This window comes from Chrysochloris asiatica, unplaced genomic scaffold, assembly GCF_000296735.1.
Source record: "Chrysochloris asiatica unplaced genomic scaffold, ChrAsi1.0 scaffold00041, whole genome shotgun sequence".
In the NCBI taxonomy this organism is placed as follows: domain Eukaryota; kingdom Metazoa; phylum Chordata; class Mammalia; order Afrosoricida; family Chrysochloridae; genus Chrysochloris; species Chrysochloris asiatica.
The window spans coordinates 2189470-2209409 of NW_006408559.1; the positions used below are offsets into that span (position 1 = coordinate 2189470).

General features: G+C 42.3%; 2 protein-coding genes across 2 annotated transcripts in view; both read left to right on the forward strand.

Annotated features, from left to right (window-relative positions):
* The window catches only part of NRF1 (nuclear respiratory factor 1), a 98925-nt gene that overhangs the window by 23908 nt on the left and 55077 nt on the right, over positions 1 to 19940 (forward strand). Inside the window, exon 4 of the mRNA XM_006861127.1 lies at positions 7605 to 7745. Coding sequence (XP_006861189.1) covers positions 7605 to 7745 — 141 coding nt within the window. The remainder of the gene's footprint in view (positions 1 to 7604; positions 7746 to 19940) is intronic.
* On the forward strand, positions 18206 to 19150 carry LOC102813401 (endogenous Bornavirus-like nucleoprotein 1-like). The gene has a single exon (XM_006861214.1). It carries the CDS (start codon positions 18206 to 18208, stop codon positions 19148 to 19150), a length of 945 nt encoding a protein of 314 aa, XP_006861276.1.

A 19940-nucleotide genomic window follows, 5' to 3' on the forward strand; every position in this document is an offset into this window, starting at 1 on the left:
TTGTTTCATTGCAATGATTACAATCCCCTCCATGCATCATCAAATAACCAAAGGGTACATACACCACATAGGCCCGCCCCTCAGCTGCCAGCACACAGCCCTTCTCCCTCCCTGAGTCCAGTGTCCCCAGCCACTCCATCTGTCCATGTCATTGTCTCTGTCTCTATCCCTGGCATCACTGCCTCTCGGGGTAGGGCCCCACTCTCCATTCTTCTCACTTGATGGTCCCAGTGACCTCCGCTCCTGGACTGCAAAATCAAGCACTCTCCTCCTTTTGTTAAAAAACATCTATCTCTGTATTTCCTACCCTCACAGTCAGTCCTGATGGCAATTATTCACTATTGTACCACAAGAGTCTTATCCCCATTTCCTTTTGCCAGCCCCGTCCCAACAGATTAGAAATCATTCAGTGGTGATTCTACCTTCCCCTGCCCCGCCTGAAACGAGGCTCTGTCTTGAAAGCTTGTAAGCTAGTCACTTCTTGCCTTTATAGGACCCCCATTTTGGGTAGCCAATGTCTAAGTTTCCCATCCCGGTCAACCTTGTGTGCCAAGGGGGTGGGAGTGATCTTCGCTATAAGGATTTGTTCTCTTTTTTGAGCTACTACATCCATAAGTATAGGTATAGTTCATCAAATTGTAGTATATTACTCTTTTTTTCCCCCCTCTTTCTTCTTCTAGTTGAGTTCTGATCATCCAACCATCAAAGCCAGGTCAAGTGGGTACTATCTGCAAGTATGGGTGTTCTTTTGTATCTCCCCTCACTTCATATCAGCTGGACGCTTCACTCTCCTCTCTAGTCTTCTGTGGCCACATCACTGCCTCTGGGCCCAGCAGTCCCCGGGTCTTGCCATATTGCTGGCTATCCAGGTCTCCACCTGGGTTCACAGAGATCTACTGAATGTGGTCAGGCTTAGCTCGCAACTTCATTGCTGTTTTTTCCTCCTTTTCCCCTTATCGGTGACCAACGTGGCCACCAGCCACACCACATGCCTGCTCATGTATTCCCCTTCCATTGCCTTCTTGCCTGCATGGTTTCTATTGAGAGATCCGAGCTTAATCTGATTTGCTTGCCTTTGTATGTTACACTTCTCTTTTCCCTAGCTGCTTTCAAGATTCTGTCCTTATCTTTGATTTTTGGAGAGCTTGATTATTATATGTCTTGGTGATTGTCTTTTAGGGTCTATCCTTCCCGGGGTAGTTGAGCTTCTTGAATGCTTATCTTTTCACTTTTCAGGATGCTAGGGAAATTTTATTCCAGTAGCTCTTCAACTATCTCCTCTGTGAACTTGTGTGATTCTTTGTATTCTGTAATGCCAATAAATCTTAAGTTATTCTTCATGTTGTCCAGCAAAATCTTAGACCTTCGTCAGATTTTTTTTTGTCCTTTTTTGTGCTTGCTCGTCTATGTTAGTAGTGTTGAGAGATTTATCTTCTAGCTCATTAGTTCTGGCTTCTACCTTTTCAGTTCTACTCCTTTGCCCTTTCAGTGTATTGTCCATTTCTGATATTCTACTGTTAATTGTTTGGACTTCGTTCTATAGGTTTTGAATTGTTTCCAGTGCTGTATCTATCTTATTTGATTGTTCCTGTAGTGCTTTCCTGACTTCATGCTTATTTTTCACAACTCCATTGTATAGTGTTTTGATACATTTTATAATAATTTTTCTGAATTCCTTCTCAGGCATTTCCCAAACCTGCCCATCTTCCAGTATGGAGTTTAGGTCAACTTCCAGCTAATTTGTCTCAGTCACTTTATTTCATTTCTGGACATGTGCTGATATGATCATCTGTTTCTGTTTTTTGTGCATATATAGGAGTTAGCTGTGGCCTTAATACTTAGATGAGTGTGCATTTTGGTATTTTTTATGCTTTCTGATTGTGATCAGGAAATGGGCTCCCCGTTTCACTCTTTTTCCTTTATCTGTTTGGTTCTGTCAGGTGTCCATGGCTGCTCTGATACTTCCCCTGCTTAGTCTCACCAAAGATGGCAGCTCCGGAAGCAGCTGAGCATCTTGAATTAGAAAGCAATGGATTTCTTGCTTCTGCTACAAATTTCCCTGGCTATAAGCCTTCCAACCTTCTAAATAGTCCTTTATGTGTGGTTCAGAATTCTGGCACCATCCCTTGAGCCTGCTTGGTCCAGTGTGGTTGCTGATGGAGCTCCTTACTCCACTTCTACCCAGTTCGCCATCTTATTTGTTCTCTGGTCTTGATTTCTTGTTGTAAGTCATTCATTTACTTTTGAAACAATGGCTTCAAGTTAAATATGGAACTGTATTTAAAAACTAGTAAAGGCCTATTGCTTCTTTATTCGTTTATTCAAAAATGAATTAACATTGTTAGGTACAAAGTATAAGATAAGGATCCAGCTAAGTTCTCTGAGGTTTCAATATTCACAAACTAGAGGGCTGGGGGAATACCAAAACATCTAGAGAGCTAAGTTAAGGCTGGAAAGGAAAGGAATCCTGACACTGGGGCTAGATAGAACAGAATGAAGCCAACAGAACTTCATAGGCTGCAGCCTGCGGCCTGGCTCGGGACCAGGGGTGCTGCAGAATCACAGTTCCCAGGGCAGCTCCACACAGGAGCATCTCTGTGTTTCAGACCTCAGAGGGCGACACATTTTTAGTCTTAGAGGAACGCATAAGTAAAATTATATGCTTTCTCTTTTATGGGACCTTCCTGAAGACTGTTGTGTACAAAAGTGCTTCAAGAATATACAGGAATTCTGATATCTGTCTGGCAGTATTTTGTAGCTTGACGTCGAAAGGCCCTTTGACCTAATGGTTCTACCAGCCAGCTCCTCAGACTTAACAAGCACACCCTGTGCCCAGAGTTCTAATGGCTTCTAAACCCACTAAACCTGCCACGCCTGGTAATTCAGAAAATATTGGTTAATATATTACCTGTATATTTTTGAAGATGTGAACTATTTTGTTATAGATGTAAAAATAAGTTCAGAAACAGTAGACCTGGCCCCATGTACTGTTATGTGCAGGGAAATACCAGGACACGTGACTCAGCGTTGGTTTCCATCTGTAGGAGGAAGACGGTTCTGGTGAGAACACGTAGTAGTCCTCTCAGAGGAAGTAGGAGTTGAGTTGGGCCTTGAATGGTGACAGGAAGCAGAATAAAGACCCAGGTGCAAGGAAAGAGCTTATGAGGAGACTGGCCAGCTAAAGAGAAGAAGATGGTGAGCAGAGCTGCCCAGTAGGACTCCGTGGGCTTTATGCTGGGAACTCCAGAGGGAGCACCGTTGGATAAACACTGGACTGCTAATCATGAGATTGATGACTCACCAGCTTCTCTGAAACCTTATATAGAGTCACTATGAGTCGGAACCGACTGGACGGTGCTTAACAACAACAGGGTTGGACAGGCACAACTTACACGGGTGTTATCTGGTAGCCCTGATGTTGGAGTAGGGAATGATTGGAAAGGTTTAAATGCCGGGCTGAGAAACTTGGACTTGGTTTTTTTGAGGGGAAAAAATATATAAATCATTTTAGAGTGGCTGAACATATGAGCCTTAAGATGAGATCAAAATCAGTTTGATTGCCAGCTGTGCTTCTAACTAGCTGTATGATTTTGGGGAAAGTTACTTAACATTTATTAAATAGGTCCTAGTTTTCTTATCTGCAAAATGGGTGTAATAGTATTTTTCTTATAGAATTATTTGAGGATTAATTGAGATAGTGCATGTAGGGCTGGGGGGAAGAGTAAGTGCTCAGTAAATGGTCTCTGTTGATACTAAATCAGTGTTTCAGGAAATTTAAATGGCCGTGATATACAGGTTGATACAAAAAAGAATGGTATGCGGACCAGCTGATTTGTCTTTGAGCAATTTGTAGCTAAAGTTGTGAAGCCAGTTGACAGTGTCGTATTGATTTGAAGTGATAAAGGCTTGAACTGTGGTTTTTGGAGTAGAGATGTAGTTGGAAATGAAACTGTATTTCATCATACTGTGACACCATCAGTTGTAAGATGCACCGTTACTTTATTACCAGGAAAGAAAGAAAAAAATATATATATTGGCAAACTCCCGACACAATACTGTCTTACCATTTAGAATTTTGATTTTATACTTACTGAAAGAAAGATGAGCTCGCTGCGTAAAAATCAGTGTTATGGAGAAACAGAATGGCTACACCAGGACAGAACTGCCCAGCCCCTGAGAATCACTGCCTAACCAAGTTAACACAGAACCTTAACCATCACAGCCAGCGTTTTTCTCCCCTGACAGTTGAGCATTTGTCACTGACCGACCTATGGATGTGCAAAATAGTTGACTAGATTTTTTTTGTATTGTGGTCGAAAATGTGAACTGTTGTATAATGAGATGGTTGATATGCGAGGAGTAGGTGTACATTTTTGTGTATATATAAAAAGGAAAATGTAGTGAAAATTAAGTTCCTGCTAAAACTTTTTTGCAAAGTCATCCTGTCTGTGATTTTTCATATGCTAAGACCCCTTTCAGGAGCTCTGGTAGCATAGTGGTTACGAATCGGGCTGCTAATCTCAACGGTCAGCAGTTCAAAACTACCAGCTATTCTACAGGAGAAAGCTGAGACTTTCTGCTCCCGTAAAGATTTACAGCCTTGGAAACCCTATGCAGGGTCACAATGATTTGTAACTGACTCCACGGCACATAACAACAAAAAAGTCCCCTTTGTCATCATCCTTTCCTTAAAAGAGTTCTCTCCTGTTGTCACTGAGATTTTTTTTCCCAAGCTGCAGTAAGTTTGATAACTGGTACTTCTTGCTTTTACAAGAAGATGTCATTGGGAGGGTTATCAGACAACAGGCAAGACTCATTCCTTTCTCACATGCTGCTGAATGGCTTGTTGTCTGTGAAGGGGAGAGGTTGCACTCATACCCCACGGATGTTGTTAAGTGCCATGGAGTCGGTTCTGACCCACAGCGACCCTGTTTAGGGTTCCCAAGGAGCAGCTGGTAGGTTTGAACTGCTGACCTTGCAGTTCAAACTGACCTTATGATCCAGTGCATTAACCTGCAGCGCCACACCAGGACCCCCAGGGGTAACAGTTCCCATATATGCCAGCAGTGATGTCTAGGCCCCAACTGCCCGCAGCAAATCTAAGATGTGTTCCAGTTTCAGAGAACTGATAAATTGTGAGCAGAGGGAGAAGGGGATGTATCTCAGAGTTGATAGATCAGATGAAATTGAAATATACTTTCGTCAGGTGGGGAAAGCTACTTGATTTTACTAAGTAAACTTAGAAATGTTGTGGTCACACCTGAAGTTTTTTTGTTTTATGGGGTACTCTACCAGCATTGTTTTTTAAAATCTCAAGTTAAATTTAAGGAATGACAGCACTGATAAGTTTAGCAAAACCCTGGATTGGAATTTTTAGAAAATTGCTGGCCCATAGAAGTGACTGAAACCATTTGAAACTGGTTAATGATGCTTTTGAATGCCAGGTGTTTCCTGAACAAGGAAGTTTTGTTACAGACCTAAACACTACTATAATGATTTAACCTGTTACATTAAAGATTGAAGACCAGAACCTAGTCTTAAACAATTCTGGTTTTCTTTGGGTTGGAAGAGTAGAAACGATATAGAATACAGAAACCTAGAAAGCAGAAAATACAATCCTGTAAAATTGCCATGGCAATGCAAGTTGCTTAAATTATAATAAATATAATGAATGATGACAGTACATTAGTCACTTACTTTTTGTGTTGGAAACCTAGATAAAATCATATTCCTAGAGTTCCACAAGTTTGCACCATTTTTCTCTTATCCCTTTTATTTATTGATCTATGGAATCCTGGTGTGGCACTGCAGAATAATGCACTAGACCACAAGGTTGGCAGTTCAAACCCACCAGCCACTCCTTGGAAACTCTACAGGATCACTATGGGTCGGAACCGATTTGCTGTCACTTAGCAATAACTACAACATATAACTGCAGAAGTTGTACTACACAGCCAACAATGATTTTGACTATTCCAGGCATTGGGGTGGATTATAGGACTCATAAGGAACTGTGGGCCTGGTTTAACGCTGTGGGCTAATGTGCTGGACTACAGTCGTTTGAAACACACACAAAGCTGGTGGTTCAAGCTTACCAGCTGCTCCTTGGAAACCCTATACAGGGTCACTATGGGTCCGAACTGACTGGACCCATAACAACAAAAAACTGACACATAACGACAAGGAACTGTGTGGCATAGTGGGTAAGCTGTCAACTGCTAAACAAGAAGAGTCGCAGTTGAGAGCACCGCAGGAGTAAGATGCGGCAGTCTGTGTCCTTGGAAGCCCTGTAGGGCAGCACTCCTGTCCTGTAGGTTTGCAGTGAGTCAGGATTGATTGAATCAACGACAGAGGAGGAAAGAACCTTTCTCTTTTGTGCCTCAGAATGAGATATTTAGGAGTCTGGGTGTGGCGCTATCAGATAAGCACTGAACTGCTAACTTCAAGGTCAGTGGTTCAAACCCATCAACTGCTCCTAGAAAACCCTATGCAGGGTCACTATGAGTCGGAAACGGCCCAATGGCATTTAACAACAGCAACGAGATATTTATAAGGATGTGTGTCTGGATTGAGTCCAGTCCACTTAGAGGAAACTCTGGATTCAAGCACTGTTGGAATTCTGGTCAATTTTCTCTTTGATTTTTCCTAAGATCATTAATTCCTTGAGCCCTGGAAACAAGTTACTTTCCTATCCCATCTTGTCACATTTCCATGACCCCATGGCTTCTTTGTTCTCCCCAAAGGTGTCTTTAGCCCCCTGTGTATTCTTCTCCATGAGCGAGCCCTTTGTTGATGGTTGTAGGACGTAGTGTCTGTCTACCCTGTCTGCCCTTGATGGGAGAATGTGAGCATGTCCAAATGTACCATTGTTGCCTTCACTGTCAATGGAGAGCAAACAGAACCAAAGGACAACAAGCTTGTGGTTGTCAGAGACATAAGGCATCACGAGATTTAAGCTCCTCTCTCTCACCAGGGAGTACCAGAAGGACAAGGCCTTGACCTCTGGGGCTCTCTAGGCCCTAGGCCCTAATAGTAATGGCACCTTTAATCCCAGCTACAATAAACGTGTCATGTTTTTTATGGTTCCTTTCAGTCCACCCTATTGTGTGCTTGAATCTCCTGTTCGGTTGTCTGGCTTTGTAAGAAGTAGCAGGAGCAGCTCCTTATAGGCTACTTAGAGTTTGAGAAATTTAAGTCCTTAGGATCTTGACAATGATTTTGGCGATTAGCTGCTGAAGCCAGGTGCACATTGCTTGGCCTGGGACGTACAGAAGGGTAATGAGTGTCATTACTATTCGATCCAGAACAGGTGATTCAACAGCATTCGCTGGGAAAACCTGATTCTAAGTCAGAAACAGTGTTTCTATGAAGATTTTTCCACTGGCTCCTCATTGTTACCTGTAATTTCATCATCTCTTCATTGAACTTGGTTCAGTGTGATGTCTTTGGGGCCAGCGGGTATTTTTATCTGCTGGTGGTGGAAGTGTTTGTTCTTGGGGCTCTGCAGTAGCTCCGGGTCACCAACCCCAACTCACTGGTTGCCTAGCGCCAGCCCTCCCTGGTTGTCGGGCATCTTGTTTACGTCTATCCTTAATTCCCTGCAGGTGCGTAAGTACAAGAGCATGATTCTGGAAGATCTGGAGTCGGCCCTGGCAGAACACGCCCCTGCGCCCCAGGAGGTTAACTCAGAACTGCCGCCTCTCACCATCGACGGAATTCCGGTCTCTGTGGACAAAATGACCCAGGTAAGGGGCGGGAAGCGAGGAGGAGATGCAGAGATGAACAACACAGCTGTGGACGGGCCTCTGTCCTGTTTTCCTAGCTTTGTCCTCGCTGGTACCACCAAAGTGAGGCACAGGCTGGAGTCTATACAAGTGGACCATTGGCAGCTTTGGGAAAGAACATGTGCCAAAGAGTGCTCGTAGCCATGGGCTGGGATGAGGGCCCTCCTTCTATTGCCCTTTGGGTTGGATAAAGGACATTCTAGCCTGGGGTAGGAGTGCTGGTGTGGTGCTGTGGGTTAATGCTCCAGACTGCAAAGCCATTTGAACTTCAAGGTCGGTGGTTCATGCTCACCAGCTACTCCTTGAAAACCCTATATAGGGGTCGCTATGGGTAGTACCCTACTCTATGGCACTTAACAACAACAAAGCCTAGGGTAGGTTTGAACAGGAGAGTGTTAGAGGTTTGATGAAGCACCATCAAGTGGGGAAGTAAACTTCTAGTCTCTTTGGGGCTGGGCTGCTCCTCCTTCCATGTAAACTCTACATGCCACCAGACTCCTACATGCCAAGTCAGACTCCTGTCCCCAGGGAATAAGAAGAGAAAACTCATTGAATCCCTGGCTCTTCACTTAAGAAGAGGAAATCAAAATGTACTTAGCCTGATAAATCAGCAGAGCTCAGTCATTTTGCTGAGACTCTTGTACCTTATTGGAGAAAGATGAGGCTGTCTTCAGCTCCTGTAAAGATTTATAGTTCCAGAAATCCTATAGAGGGTCTCTCTGAGTCAGAGTGGACCTAAGGGCAGTGGGTTTGGTTTGGTACCTTACATGTTGTTTTTTCAAATACCCTTCTTAAAACACAATTATAAGATCAGATACCTTTCTTATAACACAGTTCCCCTTAACCTTATTTCTTTCTTGATACTCCTATCTTGTTAAATCTAGTTATAGTTATTTCTTTCAGCAGCCCCAAGTATAGTCGATTATTGGCTCCCTCCTAAAATAATCTTCTCTGGGGGTCTGTGATCACTCTCCCACCCCCTCACTCCTGAATATCTTCCTACCTCTTTGGGTGCAACCTCCCACTCTCCCCTGCCATAGCCCTTTTGATTTGTGGGCCTTTCTGTGAATACTTAGAGAATTTCTAAGTAATGGTTCAAAGGTAGCGCATCATCTAAACTTTTACTGTCATTCCACATCTGGTGTGGCCTTGCAGGATAATGCATTGGACTGAGAGGTCAGTTTGAACCACAGGGATGGCTAATGAGTTAGAACCGACTCAGTGGCATTTAACAACAACTGTTCCAAGGACTGTTTTGATGGTCATATTAAAGAAAGCATAAGGTGAATCTTTTTACCTGATTGTGTGAAGAGCCTGCTCTGTATCTCTCTGTGACACGCATTTAAAGCTTGAGCAAAAAGCGTCCGGTGTAGGAGACTGCTGGGCAAATGCCTCTCCTGCATGGGCATGTTTCTTCCTTTCTCACGTTGAGGGTATTAGATTGAAACAACCTGAGGACTTTATCATATTAAAGCATCATGGGTACTGATGGTTGTGAACATTGGCTGGTGAACACAAGATTCAGAGCAGACACTTGAGTTGTCATCTAGGGATAAAACATTTGACATGCACATTAGCAGAGCGAGGAGGAGTGGTACCCAGTTAGGGGTCAGACTCCGTTACTTTGTTGGAGGTGTTTATTGTCCTGACCCTCACATGTTCCCTCCTTTCCCTTCTGCCTATAGATGACTGAAAAATAAAAGATACCAAATCAACCAAAAACAAACACATGGTAAAGAGGACTGAGTAGAATGATGAAAACCCCAGCTTTCAGTGGAATAGGGATTTCTGATTATCTGGATCCTGATTTTTTTTTTTTTTCCTTCTTTAATAGTGTATGTGTATGTGGTTTTTCTTGCATAGCATCTCCCTGTTGTGGTGGGTCTTCTAGTCAGTTCCAGCTCATAGCAACCCAATAGGAAAGAGTAGAGCTTTCCCACAGAGTTTCTAAGAATGCCATATTTATAGGCACCTTGGAGGTATCTGTGAGTTCCAACCTTTTGGTTGACTGCTGAGCACTTAAGCACTTTTCTACCATGGCTCCTTAGCTTTTCCTAACTGGAGCCAAATACCACCCTTTCCGAATTGAACCTAAAGCCTTTTACTAGTAACTTGTGTTGTTAAGCACTGTCAAGTAAGTTCCAACCCATAGTGGCCCTGTATAGGGTTTCCGAGGAGTGGCTGGTAAGCTTGAACCTCTGGACCTTAGGGTTCAAAGCAACTGTGTAGCGCATTAACCGTCGGCGTCATGTCGGTTTTAATTCATTGCAGCCTCAGGATTTCCAAGGTGTGGCTGGTGCTTGTCCTACAATGCCACAGCAGGGCCCTCACAAGTAAATAGTGGATATAGGAATGCATGTGCCTCAGTGCTCTGCCAACAGGAATGTCAGCTGGCCCCGTGTTTCTAGAGGGCAGTTTAGCGATGCCTATCAGAATGAAAATGTGCAAAGCATGCTCCTCAAGGAAGTGAAGATGTGTGGGCACTGTTTCTAGCAGCACTGTTAACAGTAGGGGAGTTTGGGAACCATGTGACTAGTCACTATGGCTGGAATACTGAGGATTTACATGGAAGACACTAGAAGTTTACTCTTCAGTGAAACACTAGACGCCAAAGTGCTGGTGATCTTTATTGTAGTAGAATAATGGTGGTGTGGTGTTCAGTTCTGTGAACTCAGTTCTGACTCGTAGCGACTCTGTTTAGGGTTTCCGAGGAGTGACTGGTGGGTTTGAACTGCTGACCTTATAGTTAGCAGCTCAGTGCTTATCCTACAGCGCCACAAATAGGTGTGGTATATTCTGTTAACTTGGAAAACAGCATTTCTTAGAGCCTCTGATTTGAGAAGCGGAGGGTATATTTTTTTCTTTTGGGGAACTAGGTCCTTTTTTTTAATTTTTTTTTAATTAAAGAAAGTACAGAATGGAGCTGATTGATCTCATTTGTCTAAAACCTCATAAACTGCACAGAAGTGGGCCTGTAGACGGCGATGTGTAAAAACTTTGAGGGGTGTACACCACAGCATTGGCAGTGATTTTCTGCACACAGTGGAATTATGGGTGTTTTTTATTTTCTTTATGGAATAAGCATAAATTACTTATAATCAGAAACACAATCAACTGTTTTCATATTTTATATTAACTTGATTTTTTTTCAGTGCAAGTATGATGTTTCTGCATTATTATTATTATTACCAAAGATCCCATTTTTTCTGTATTAACGTGATGATATCAGGAACTCTTTAAATTTTCTCCTATATAGTAGCTACTGTGTGTTGGAAGGCACACTACCAAGTTCTTTGCAGGGGTATCTCATTTCATCCTTACCTTCCAGGCTGTGTGACTTCTATTTTATATTTAGCAAAGCAGAGCTCAGAATTGGCTGGTAGCCATAAAAGACAAGGTAAGTTTTAACTGGACACTAATGCTAGATTTCAGGCTCAATATAACTCACAGCTTCCTTAAAGGAGTAAAATTCCAGAATTGGTGAAGTACAAAGGGGGGCTTCAGAACATTCCATTATCTTTGAATTCCATTTTTCCACAGACTTTTTGAAGCCTCCTTCTACATTGTAATAGAGAGAGGGATGTAGGTCAGCTAGACATCTCTATTCATCATCTTGACTGTGGAGATGACTTAATTTATGGTGAATACCCTAGCTTACGAATACAGTTCTATATATGATCCTAAGATTTGTTCTGAGTCACTTAAACAGTAAATTGTATTCAGTAGTGTTTTAATGTTATATATTCATTATTTTAATTCTTTATAAATTAGAAATGCAGCATGATTGGGGAGAACACTAATTTAGAATCAGAAGGCCTAGTCTCTGGTCCCAATTCCAATAACATATTAGTCCTGGTTCTCAATTTCATCTTATGAATGTAAAATTAATACATATAGGAATGCATGTGCCTCGGTGCTCTGCCAACAGGAATGTCACCTGGCCCCGTGTTTCTAGAGGGCAGTTTGGCGATGCCTATCAGAATGAAAATGTACAAAGCATGTTCCTCAAGGAAGTGAAGATGTGTGGGCACTGTTTCTAGCAGCACTGTTAACAGTAGGGGAGTTTGGGAACCATGTGACTAGTCACTGTGGCTGGAATACTGAGGATTTACATGGAAGACACTAGAGGATTTACATGGAAGACCCTATGGAGTTAAGAGGAAGAAAAAATTGCTTGCTGAAAGTGACGAGGACTTAAATAGTTATTGATGAAAACCAAAGACCACAGCCTTCAGTATAGTGCCTCAATGTAAAGAAAACCACTAGACCAATAAATGACATCATGATAAAGAGAGAAAAGATTACTAACTCTAATGGAAGCAGCAGTCAAGAAATCAAATGACATATTGCATTAGGCATATCTACTGCACAAGACCTCTTTAAAGTGTTCAAAGAGCAAAGATGTCAGTTAGAGAGGACTGAGGTACACCTGGCCCAAGCCATAGTATTTTCAATAGCCTCATATATTCATGTGAAAGTTGGACTGTGACTAGGGAAGATTGTCGAAGAATTGATGCATTTGAGTTATGGTGGTGGTGGTGGTGGTGGGTAGGTGCCCTTCAAGTCGGTTCTGACTCACAGCTACCATATGCACAACAGAATGAAACACTGCCTGGTCGCACCATCCTCACAATCGTTGTTAAGCTGTTGCTGTGCCAGTCCATCTCGTTGGGGGTCTTCCTCTTTTTTGCTGACCTTCCACTTTACCCAGCATGATGTCCCTCTGCAGGGACTGTGCCCTCCTGATAATATGTCTGAAGTATGAGAGTCCCTGGAGAGGGATAACATGCTGGGTAAAGTGGAAGGTCAGCAAAAAAGAGGAAGACCCCCAACTAGATGAGGTGGTTGAGAGAAGACTGCATAAGAAGTCATTAATTTGGGGTAGGTTCTACAATCCTAGGATTCATTTACATTGAAATAGCAAGGTCACCTTTTTCTGAGATTTTGAAAGCCAGTTTAGTGCACTCTTCTAGCGGGTTACAGACCAGGACCAGAGAATGGGTTGAGTCAGGGCTGTCAGAGGTCTTTGTTTTGGGATTGTTGTGGATTGTGATGTAGATTGTGAACCAGGGGCCTGGGGTGGGAACTGCCAGTTGATGCCAGTGCTGCTGATTCTGAGACTACACTTTGAGTTCAAAGCATTACAGCCTTTCTTGAGCCCGCTAGAGGCAATATTTATGACTTGGCTAGTGGAAGTCAGCTTTGCTGTTGTACGCACATCAGCCCTTCTAGGAGGCTCTTTCTTTTGGGAGGTGGTAAGCTTTTTTCAAATCTATTTTAGAAACATCCAGGCAACGATTTGAATTATGGAAGAAACATCTCTGAAAAGGACCTGTCTAGTGATGTTGGTTAAAATCCACTTCTCTCCCCTTTTCTCTTCATACTCCCTCCGTTGAACGCTGCCCTCCTCCTCCTCTCAGGTGGCAAACTCCATGGCTCTAATATTCCCTGGGAGTGATGATGCAACAGGGTAGTAATTCTTCTCCAGTTCTCCGGGAACCTTCTGAAACCTCCAGCATAGTACTCGCTGCTTTAGGGAGAGTTCTCAGGGTGTTTGTGTTTTGCTTAGAAAACATTCCATCAGTTTTTAATGTAGGTTGTTTTGTTTTGTGTTTAAGACACAGGTCTGGTCTCTTCTACCCAAATTGTAGCTACTTGTTTTCCAGGTCTACACTTCCACTCTTTACTATTGTTGACGCCGTAGTGTTCCCTGTGATCCTTTGATTGCTGAGCTCAATGCTGAATCTGAGGTCTCCTTTGTAGCAAAATGGAGGTAAAATAAAATGTAGGGCCTCTCTTGGTGTTATAATACCTACCAAAGTTTCAACTGTTTAAAGAAATATTTACTGTTTCTAATAAATTCTCAAAATGGAACATGTCTATAATCTCATGTAGGATTAAGACAGGCAAAATTAAATGAGATTTTACACTTGACCAGAGCAAATTGAAAGCACACCTCTACACAAAAAATAGGAGAGCCCTAGCTAACATGTGTAGGTTCCCCTCTCAGATAAAGATTGTTTTACCGTAAGTCTTAAGAATCTTTAGTTGAGTTCTGAAAATGCAGGTGTTTAGTTGGTTTGTTTTTAATGGAGTCTGTTGGTGGCACAATCCCTGAACAGAGAGAAGTATTGTTAAGTGCCGTCGAGTTGATTCCAATTCATATTGACCTTGTATAGGTGGGTTTGAATGACTGGTGGGCTTGAACTGCCAACCATGTAGTTCGCAGTCCAGTGCTGATCCCACAGCACACACCAGGAGTCATAGGATCTGGATATTCAGGTCTTCACTTGTCAGAAGGATGTTCTGGGAGTTGGAGATAACTGGTTGTTCCAGGCATCTAGAGGTTCTGACTCATAGCAATCTGGTATTGGGCTTCCCAGGCTTTTTAAAACTTTGCAGGAGGAGAAAGTCTCATCTCTCTCCCGTGGAGCAGCTGGCAGGCTAGAACCACAGAACTTGTAGTTCACAGTCCAGTGTTTATCGTATGGAGCCACCATGATGGGTTCCATATGAGTTTTTGTTTGTTTTGTAAAATCAAGTTAATTCTCAACGGAAAAGTGAAGCTGCCCTTAAGAACATCTAGAAGAATGTGATATAAGTACTAAAGGGAATTTCTAGAAAGCAATTCCTCTTAGTGACGGCTCTGAGGCCTTGCACCATGCCAAGTCACTGAATCTGAGCTCTTCAGAAACAGGGTATGGGAATCAGATTCAGGTGTTATCATCTTTGCTTATACTTTATTGGGAATTGATCATCTATTTTTGCCACAGTGTTTGTTTTCCAGTTTTCTTGTTGTTAAGCATCAGCGAGTCTGTTCTGACTTCCAGCGACCCTGTGTAGGGTTTCCATGGAGCAGCTGGTGGGTGTACAACCAACCTTATGGTTAGCAGTCCAGTGCCGATCCTACAGTGCCTCACTAGGACTCCTTTCCAGTCTTAGGGTCAAATTTATAAAGCCAGTTAACGTGATTTGCATTAAAAGTGGAGGCATAGTGAAAAGCAGACTACTGCTCTCCATCTTCCGTCTCCTTTTCTTCTAATTCTGTTTTAGTTCTCTGTTTGTTGAGGATTTTTGTGATCCAGTTGAGAGTGAAAAATACCAATATAAAATTATTCCCAGCACCTTCAGGTCCACTGTTATCCAAGAGACTCAACAATATAAATTGGATCAGGAAAAAAGTCTGAAGTCTGTTATCTGATTTCAAAATAGAAGTCTCTGACTTTGAGTAGGTTAACCAAATGAACATAATGTGAAAATAACCATCTCCATTTACTCATCCTGTATCTTGAGTTGTCCATGGGGATGGTGATCAAAGGTGTTTGTAAATTTGCAGATGATGGGAGAGGAGTAGTGTGTTTACATCCAGCACATACTCTTTGTGTTAAAGGGAATTCAGAGTGTTTAGATTCGCTTTATAAATACGCACGCCCACTGGGAAACTGGCATTGATCACATGAAGATAAACTGGAAGGGCGGGTGTCTCCTCTGCTGGGGCCTCAGGATGGTGATGATCTCTATATGTAAATTCCCCACCAGGGTAACAGTGGTTACCTGTGAAGTGTCTGGGGTCAGTGGATAGAAAGCAGACAGACAGTACATCGCCTGTAGTTCTGCATCCCAAAGTTTCAGACTGCGCTTTTACATTTGCTATGCAGAACTCTGGTGGAATGGGCTTTTATGAGCAGGGTTGCCTCTCTGAACGTAACTGGGGTTTTTATTTAAGCCTTCTGATTTGTAACAAGAAGTGTTTTGACTCTTGTGGAAAGCAATATTGATATACTTGGTGAAAGTAGTTCCCTAATTCAACGAAACCAAATAGCACTACCAACCAAAACTGAACTTGCTGCCATCAAGTCATTTCCAATTTGCAGTGACCCTGTGTAGGCCTTCTGAAGCTGTAAATCCTTACAGGAGCAGAAAGCTGTAGCTGTCTTCCATGGAGCAGCTAGTGAGTTTGAACTGCCCGTCTTATAATTTGTTGTTGTTATGTGCCGTGGAGTTGGTTCTGAATCATAGTGACTCTGTACAGGGTTTCTGAGGCTGTAAATCTTTACGGGAGCAGAAAGCCTCATCTTTCTCCTGTGGAACAGCTGGTAGTTTCGAACTGCTCACCTTGAGGTTAGCAGCCCGATTCATAACTACTATGCTACCAGAGCTCCTAGGAAAAACTGCAGTGTTAGAAAAAGCAGTATTCTAACCCATCAGTATAAAGAAGAACTGACTAAAGTCTCTTGTTGTTGTGTGCTGTGGAGTCGGTTCTGACTCATAGCAACCCTGTACAGGGTTTCTGAAGCTGTAAATCTTTATGGGAGCAGAAAGTCTCATCTTTCTCCCACGGAACAGGTGGTAGTTTCAAACTGCTGACCTTAAGGTTCGCAGCCCAGTTCGTAACCAGTTCTCAAACTTGGCTGAACCTCAGAATCACCAGGAGAGGGTAAAATCCTAATGCCCAGGCTGTACTGTAGGCCATTGAAACTGGAAGCTTTGGGGCCGAGATCCAGGTGTCTGTAGTAATGTTCCCAGGTGATTCCAATGTGCAGCCAACTTTGAGCAACAGTGCTGTTTACTCAGTGATAGAATCTAGATCCGTACAAAGTAGGTTTTTCTTATTGTCCAAAATGATCAAAAGGCATTTATGTACATGATGCCATGCCATGTTCTGTAAAGTGTTATAGGGAAAGGATGAGATTAACGAAATATAGATAACAAAATAAGGACATTGCATGTGTTCTTAAATAGAACAGAATTAACACAGTTGGAGTAGACTCAAAGATTAAGAATATACTTAGAGAAAGGAATAGCTATAAAAATTCCACATTCAGGAAGCTAATGGAGAAGCATATTTGCAGTTTATATGGTAGGCAAAAAGTAATATCCAGAACAGATGAAGACTTCAAATTAATAAGAAAAAGATAATTAGAAAAACAGATAAAACATTGTGAATAGTTCATAGAAAAATAGAACTAGGAAGCATATAAAAAGATCTTTAACCTTACCAGCAATGAAAATTATAAATAAGATGTCATTTCCCCCACATCAGATGAGCCCAAAGAAGAAAGATTGGTACTATAGACGTGGGGGTAGGGGAGGTGGTGAGAAATGGTGTTGTACACTTTTGGTGCAAGTGTAATTGGCAGAATCTTTCTGGAGGACAATTTGGCAGTATCTTTTTTATTTCATTTTTTTAAGAATGCTGAATTTTATAACAAAACGAGTAACAAAGTCTATTAATAAATTTCATTTAAAAATTTATTTTTTGAGGTTATAAATGGGTCACTTCCAAAATAGGAATAGAGTATTTAACAACAATTTTAATATAGCTAACATTTCACAAACCACATGAGGGCTTTGTTTTCCATAAATGAATATAATGCCTTAAAGCAACAACACTCTTAACTTCAAGGTCAGGGCCTTGGTACTTTCATTATATATTTTGAGCACATAGTAAAGCAGAGACAATTATTTTTCTTGAACAATTTATTTTCATTTGGAACTTAGCAATTTCTTAGCTTCATATTACTTTGTTGTAAATGATAACCAAATGGCCCCCTTAAATAGCTAAAGTCACAAAACTATTGTAAATCAAGTCATTGTAATTTATAAAGCTAATATAAAGCAATAACTAAGGAGCTCTGGTAGTGTAGGGGTTACGAATTGGGCTGTGAACTGTAAGGTCAGCAGTTCGAAACTACCAGCTGTTCCATGGGAGAAAGATGAGGTTTTCTGCTCCTGTAAAGATTTATAGCCTCGGAAACCCTGTACAGGGTCACTATGAGTCGGTTCCAACTCCTCAGCACTTAACCACCACCACCATGCTGGTACGCATTTGTATTGAGCCTTACTAGAAACATGTCACAACAACAAGCTTTAGTAAAGAATGGAGTCCTGGGCACAAAGGAAAGAAAGTAGAGCTACATCATGGAAAATTACTGTGAGGATTATAGGTAAGACATCCATCTACAATTTTAACAAATAAAGGAGGGAAGGGGAGCACACCGTTAAAGCTGGTGATACCTTAGGAAAATACATCAGTCACTCCACCTTCAGTCTAAGGGTCCCTGGTAGCACAGTGGATTACGAGCTGGGCTGCTAACAGTAAGGCCAGTAAGACGAATCTACCAGTCCTTCCACAGGAAAAAGATGGGGCTTTGGAAACCCTGTACAGGGTGGCTGTGAGTCAGAGCCACCACCACCACTTTCAGTTTGCTCCCCATCATCACAACTCAGCCTCAGTTCTCTACACCTTTCTGTTACTGTCCGACTCAAATTTCTTTACATGGAACTTAAACCTACATTTACAGTACTAACAGTATTTTTCAATATTTAATGTTTAGACAAACAATAAGAAAAAGCTCGACTCGACTGAGCCCCATCCAGGGATAGGACGTCATGCAGACATAGAGAAGAATACATTGTCCATGTTCAACCATGAGCATCGCTCCCGATTTCACCCAGTGACAGCAAGCTTAGTATTCATGTGTTATCTCATCCCCGGCCTCTGGGAAGCACTCAATGCAGCAGGTGTTCACCAAAGATCCTACTTAGCCGCCCCGGTGAAAGATGGTGATCGAGTTGCTTATGAAACGTTAGCCCTGCACTTGAGTGACGTGGAAGATAGGAGCCTCTCAGCATTGGAAATGTCAGCATTACTTGGACATTGTTGTACATTGCTTATAGGTGTAGTCATCGGCTCATCTGAGAAGATTCGAAGTGGTTCAGAGCAGATTAAAAGATGGTTTAAGACTCTCATGGTCACATTGAATAAGCAAGGCCATAGCAAAACCGCAACGGCACTCGATCTCTATCCACCAAGTTCAGCTATCGACTGGATCAACTCTCAACCATGGGCAGGAAACCTTATACTCGGTCTTCTAATGACTACTTTTGAGTCACCAGGAAGAGAACTCATGGATCAAATTAGGATGGTTGCAAGTTATGCTCAGATGACAACTTACTCAACCATCAAACAGTACCTTGATCAGTGCATGGATGCTACACTCGCGCTCCCAGCTGTCGCATCTGAAATTCCCAAATTTCTCTACACTGAGCAGGATCTCAGAAGTAAACTTGGAGAATGGTTTGAGTTCATGGGAGCCATTCGACATCCTGAAGTAATCAAGCTTGCCCCAAGGTCATTCCCAAACCTATCTTCTGCCGCCCTTTTCTGGAGCCGCAAGGAAAGTGCGACAGTGACAGCCTTCAGAGCGCCTGTGATCCAATTAGGGTCTTCATTGACCGAATCTCTTCTGACTCGAGCAAGGAGGAGAGAGATTGTCCGATCTGGTATTGGTGGAGAGATGACTCCAAATATTAAGAAAATATTAGGATTAGTGGGTGTTACTGGTTATGCAACTGACAAGTGAACATAACCAAAAAGAGCAGTGAATTATTTAATGTGATTTGTAAAACAAGTGAAGAGTCCTGGATTCAGTAATCGTCAATGGAAAAAGTCAAACTTGAAAATGAGAACTGTCTTAATGCTGATTCGTAACAAAGCAGTATTCCACTAACTCAGTAAGTTGGAACAAATTCTAAATTCACACTTACTTATATCACCTTAGTTTAATGATCCAGTAAATGACACACACACACAAAAACAAAGACTGAAAATAGCATCATATAGCACAACAGCCTGGTTTGGCTCCCTCTGGATAAAATCTTCAGTTTTCCCATAGTTCTACCCAGAAATCCAGTTGTAGAATCAAACTGTGAATGCATTTCAACTAATGAAATGTTGTTTAACTTCATGGCATATTTCTATGGCAAGAGATTTTATAGCAGTAACTTGGTTCCTCAAACTTTCAGCGAGTCTCTCATTTTCTTCTTCACAGACACTGTATGCCATAGTGCATTCACCCAAGCCTGCATGCCTCCTCCTGCCAGAGGAGGGAGGGCAAAGGCGGGAAGGGGAGGTAGGAAGGAAGGGGCCAGGGAATATCCCGGACCGTGTCTTCAGCACCACACCAGGGGCCAACCTGGCAGGACCTTTTAAAACATGAACTGCATGCAGAACATGAACAGACACTTCACCAAGGAAGAGATCCAGGCAGCCAACAAACATATGAAGAAATGTTCACGATCACTAGCCATTAAAGAGATGCAAATCAAAACAACAATGAGATATCATCTCACACCAGCAATAACAGCAAAGAT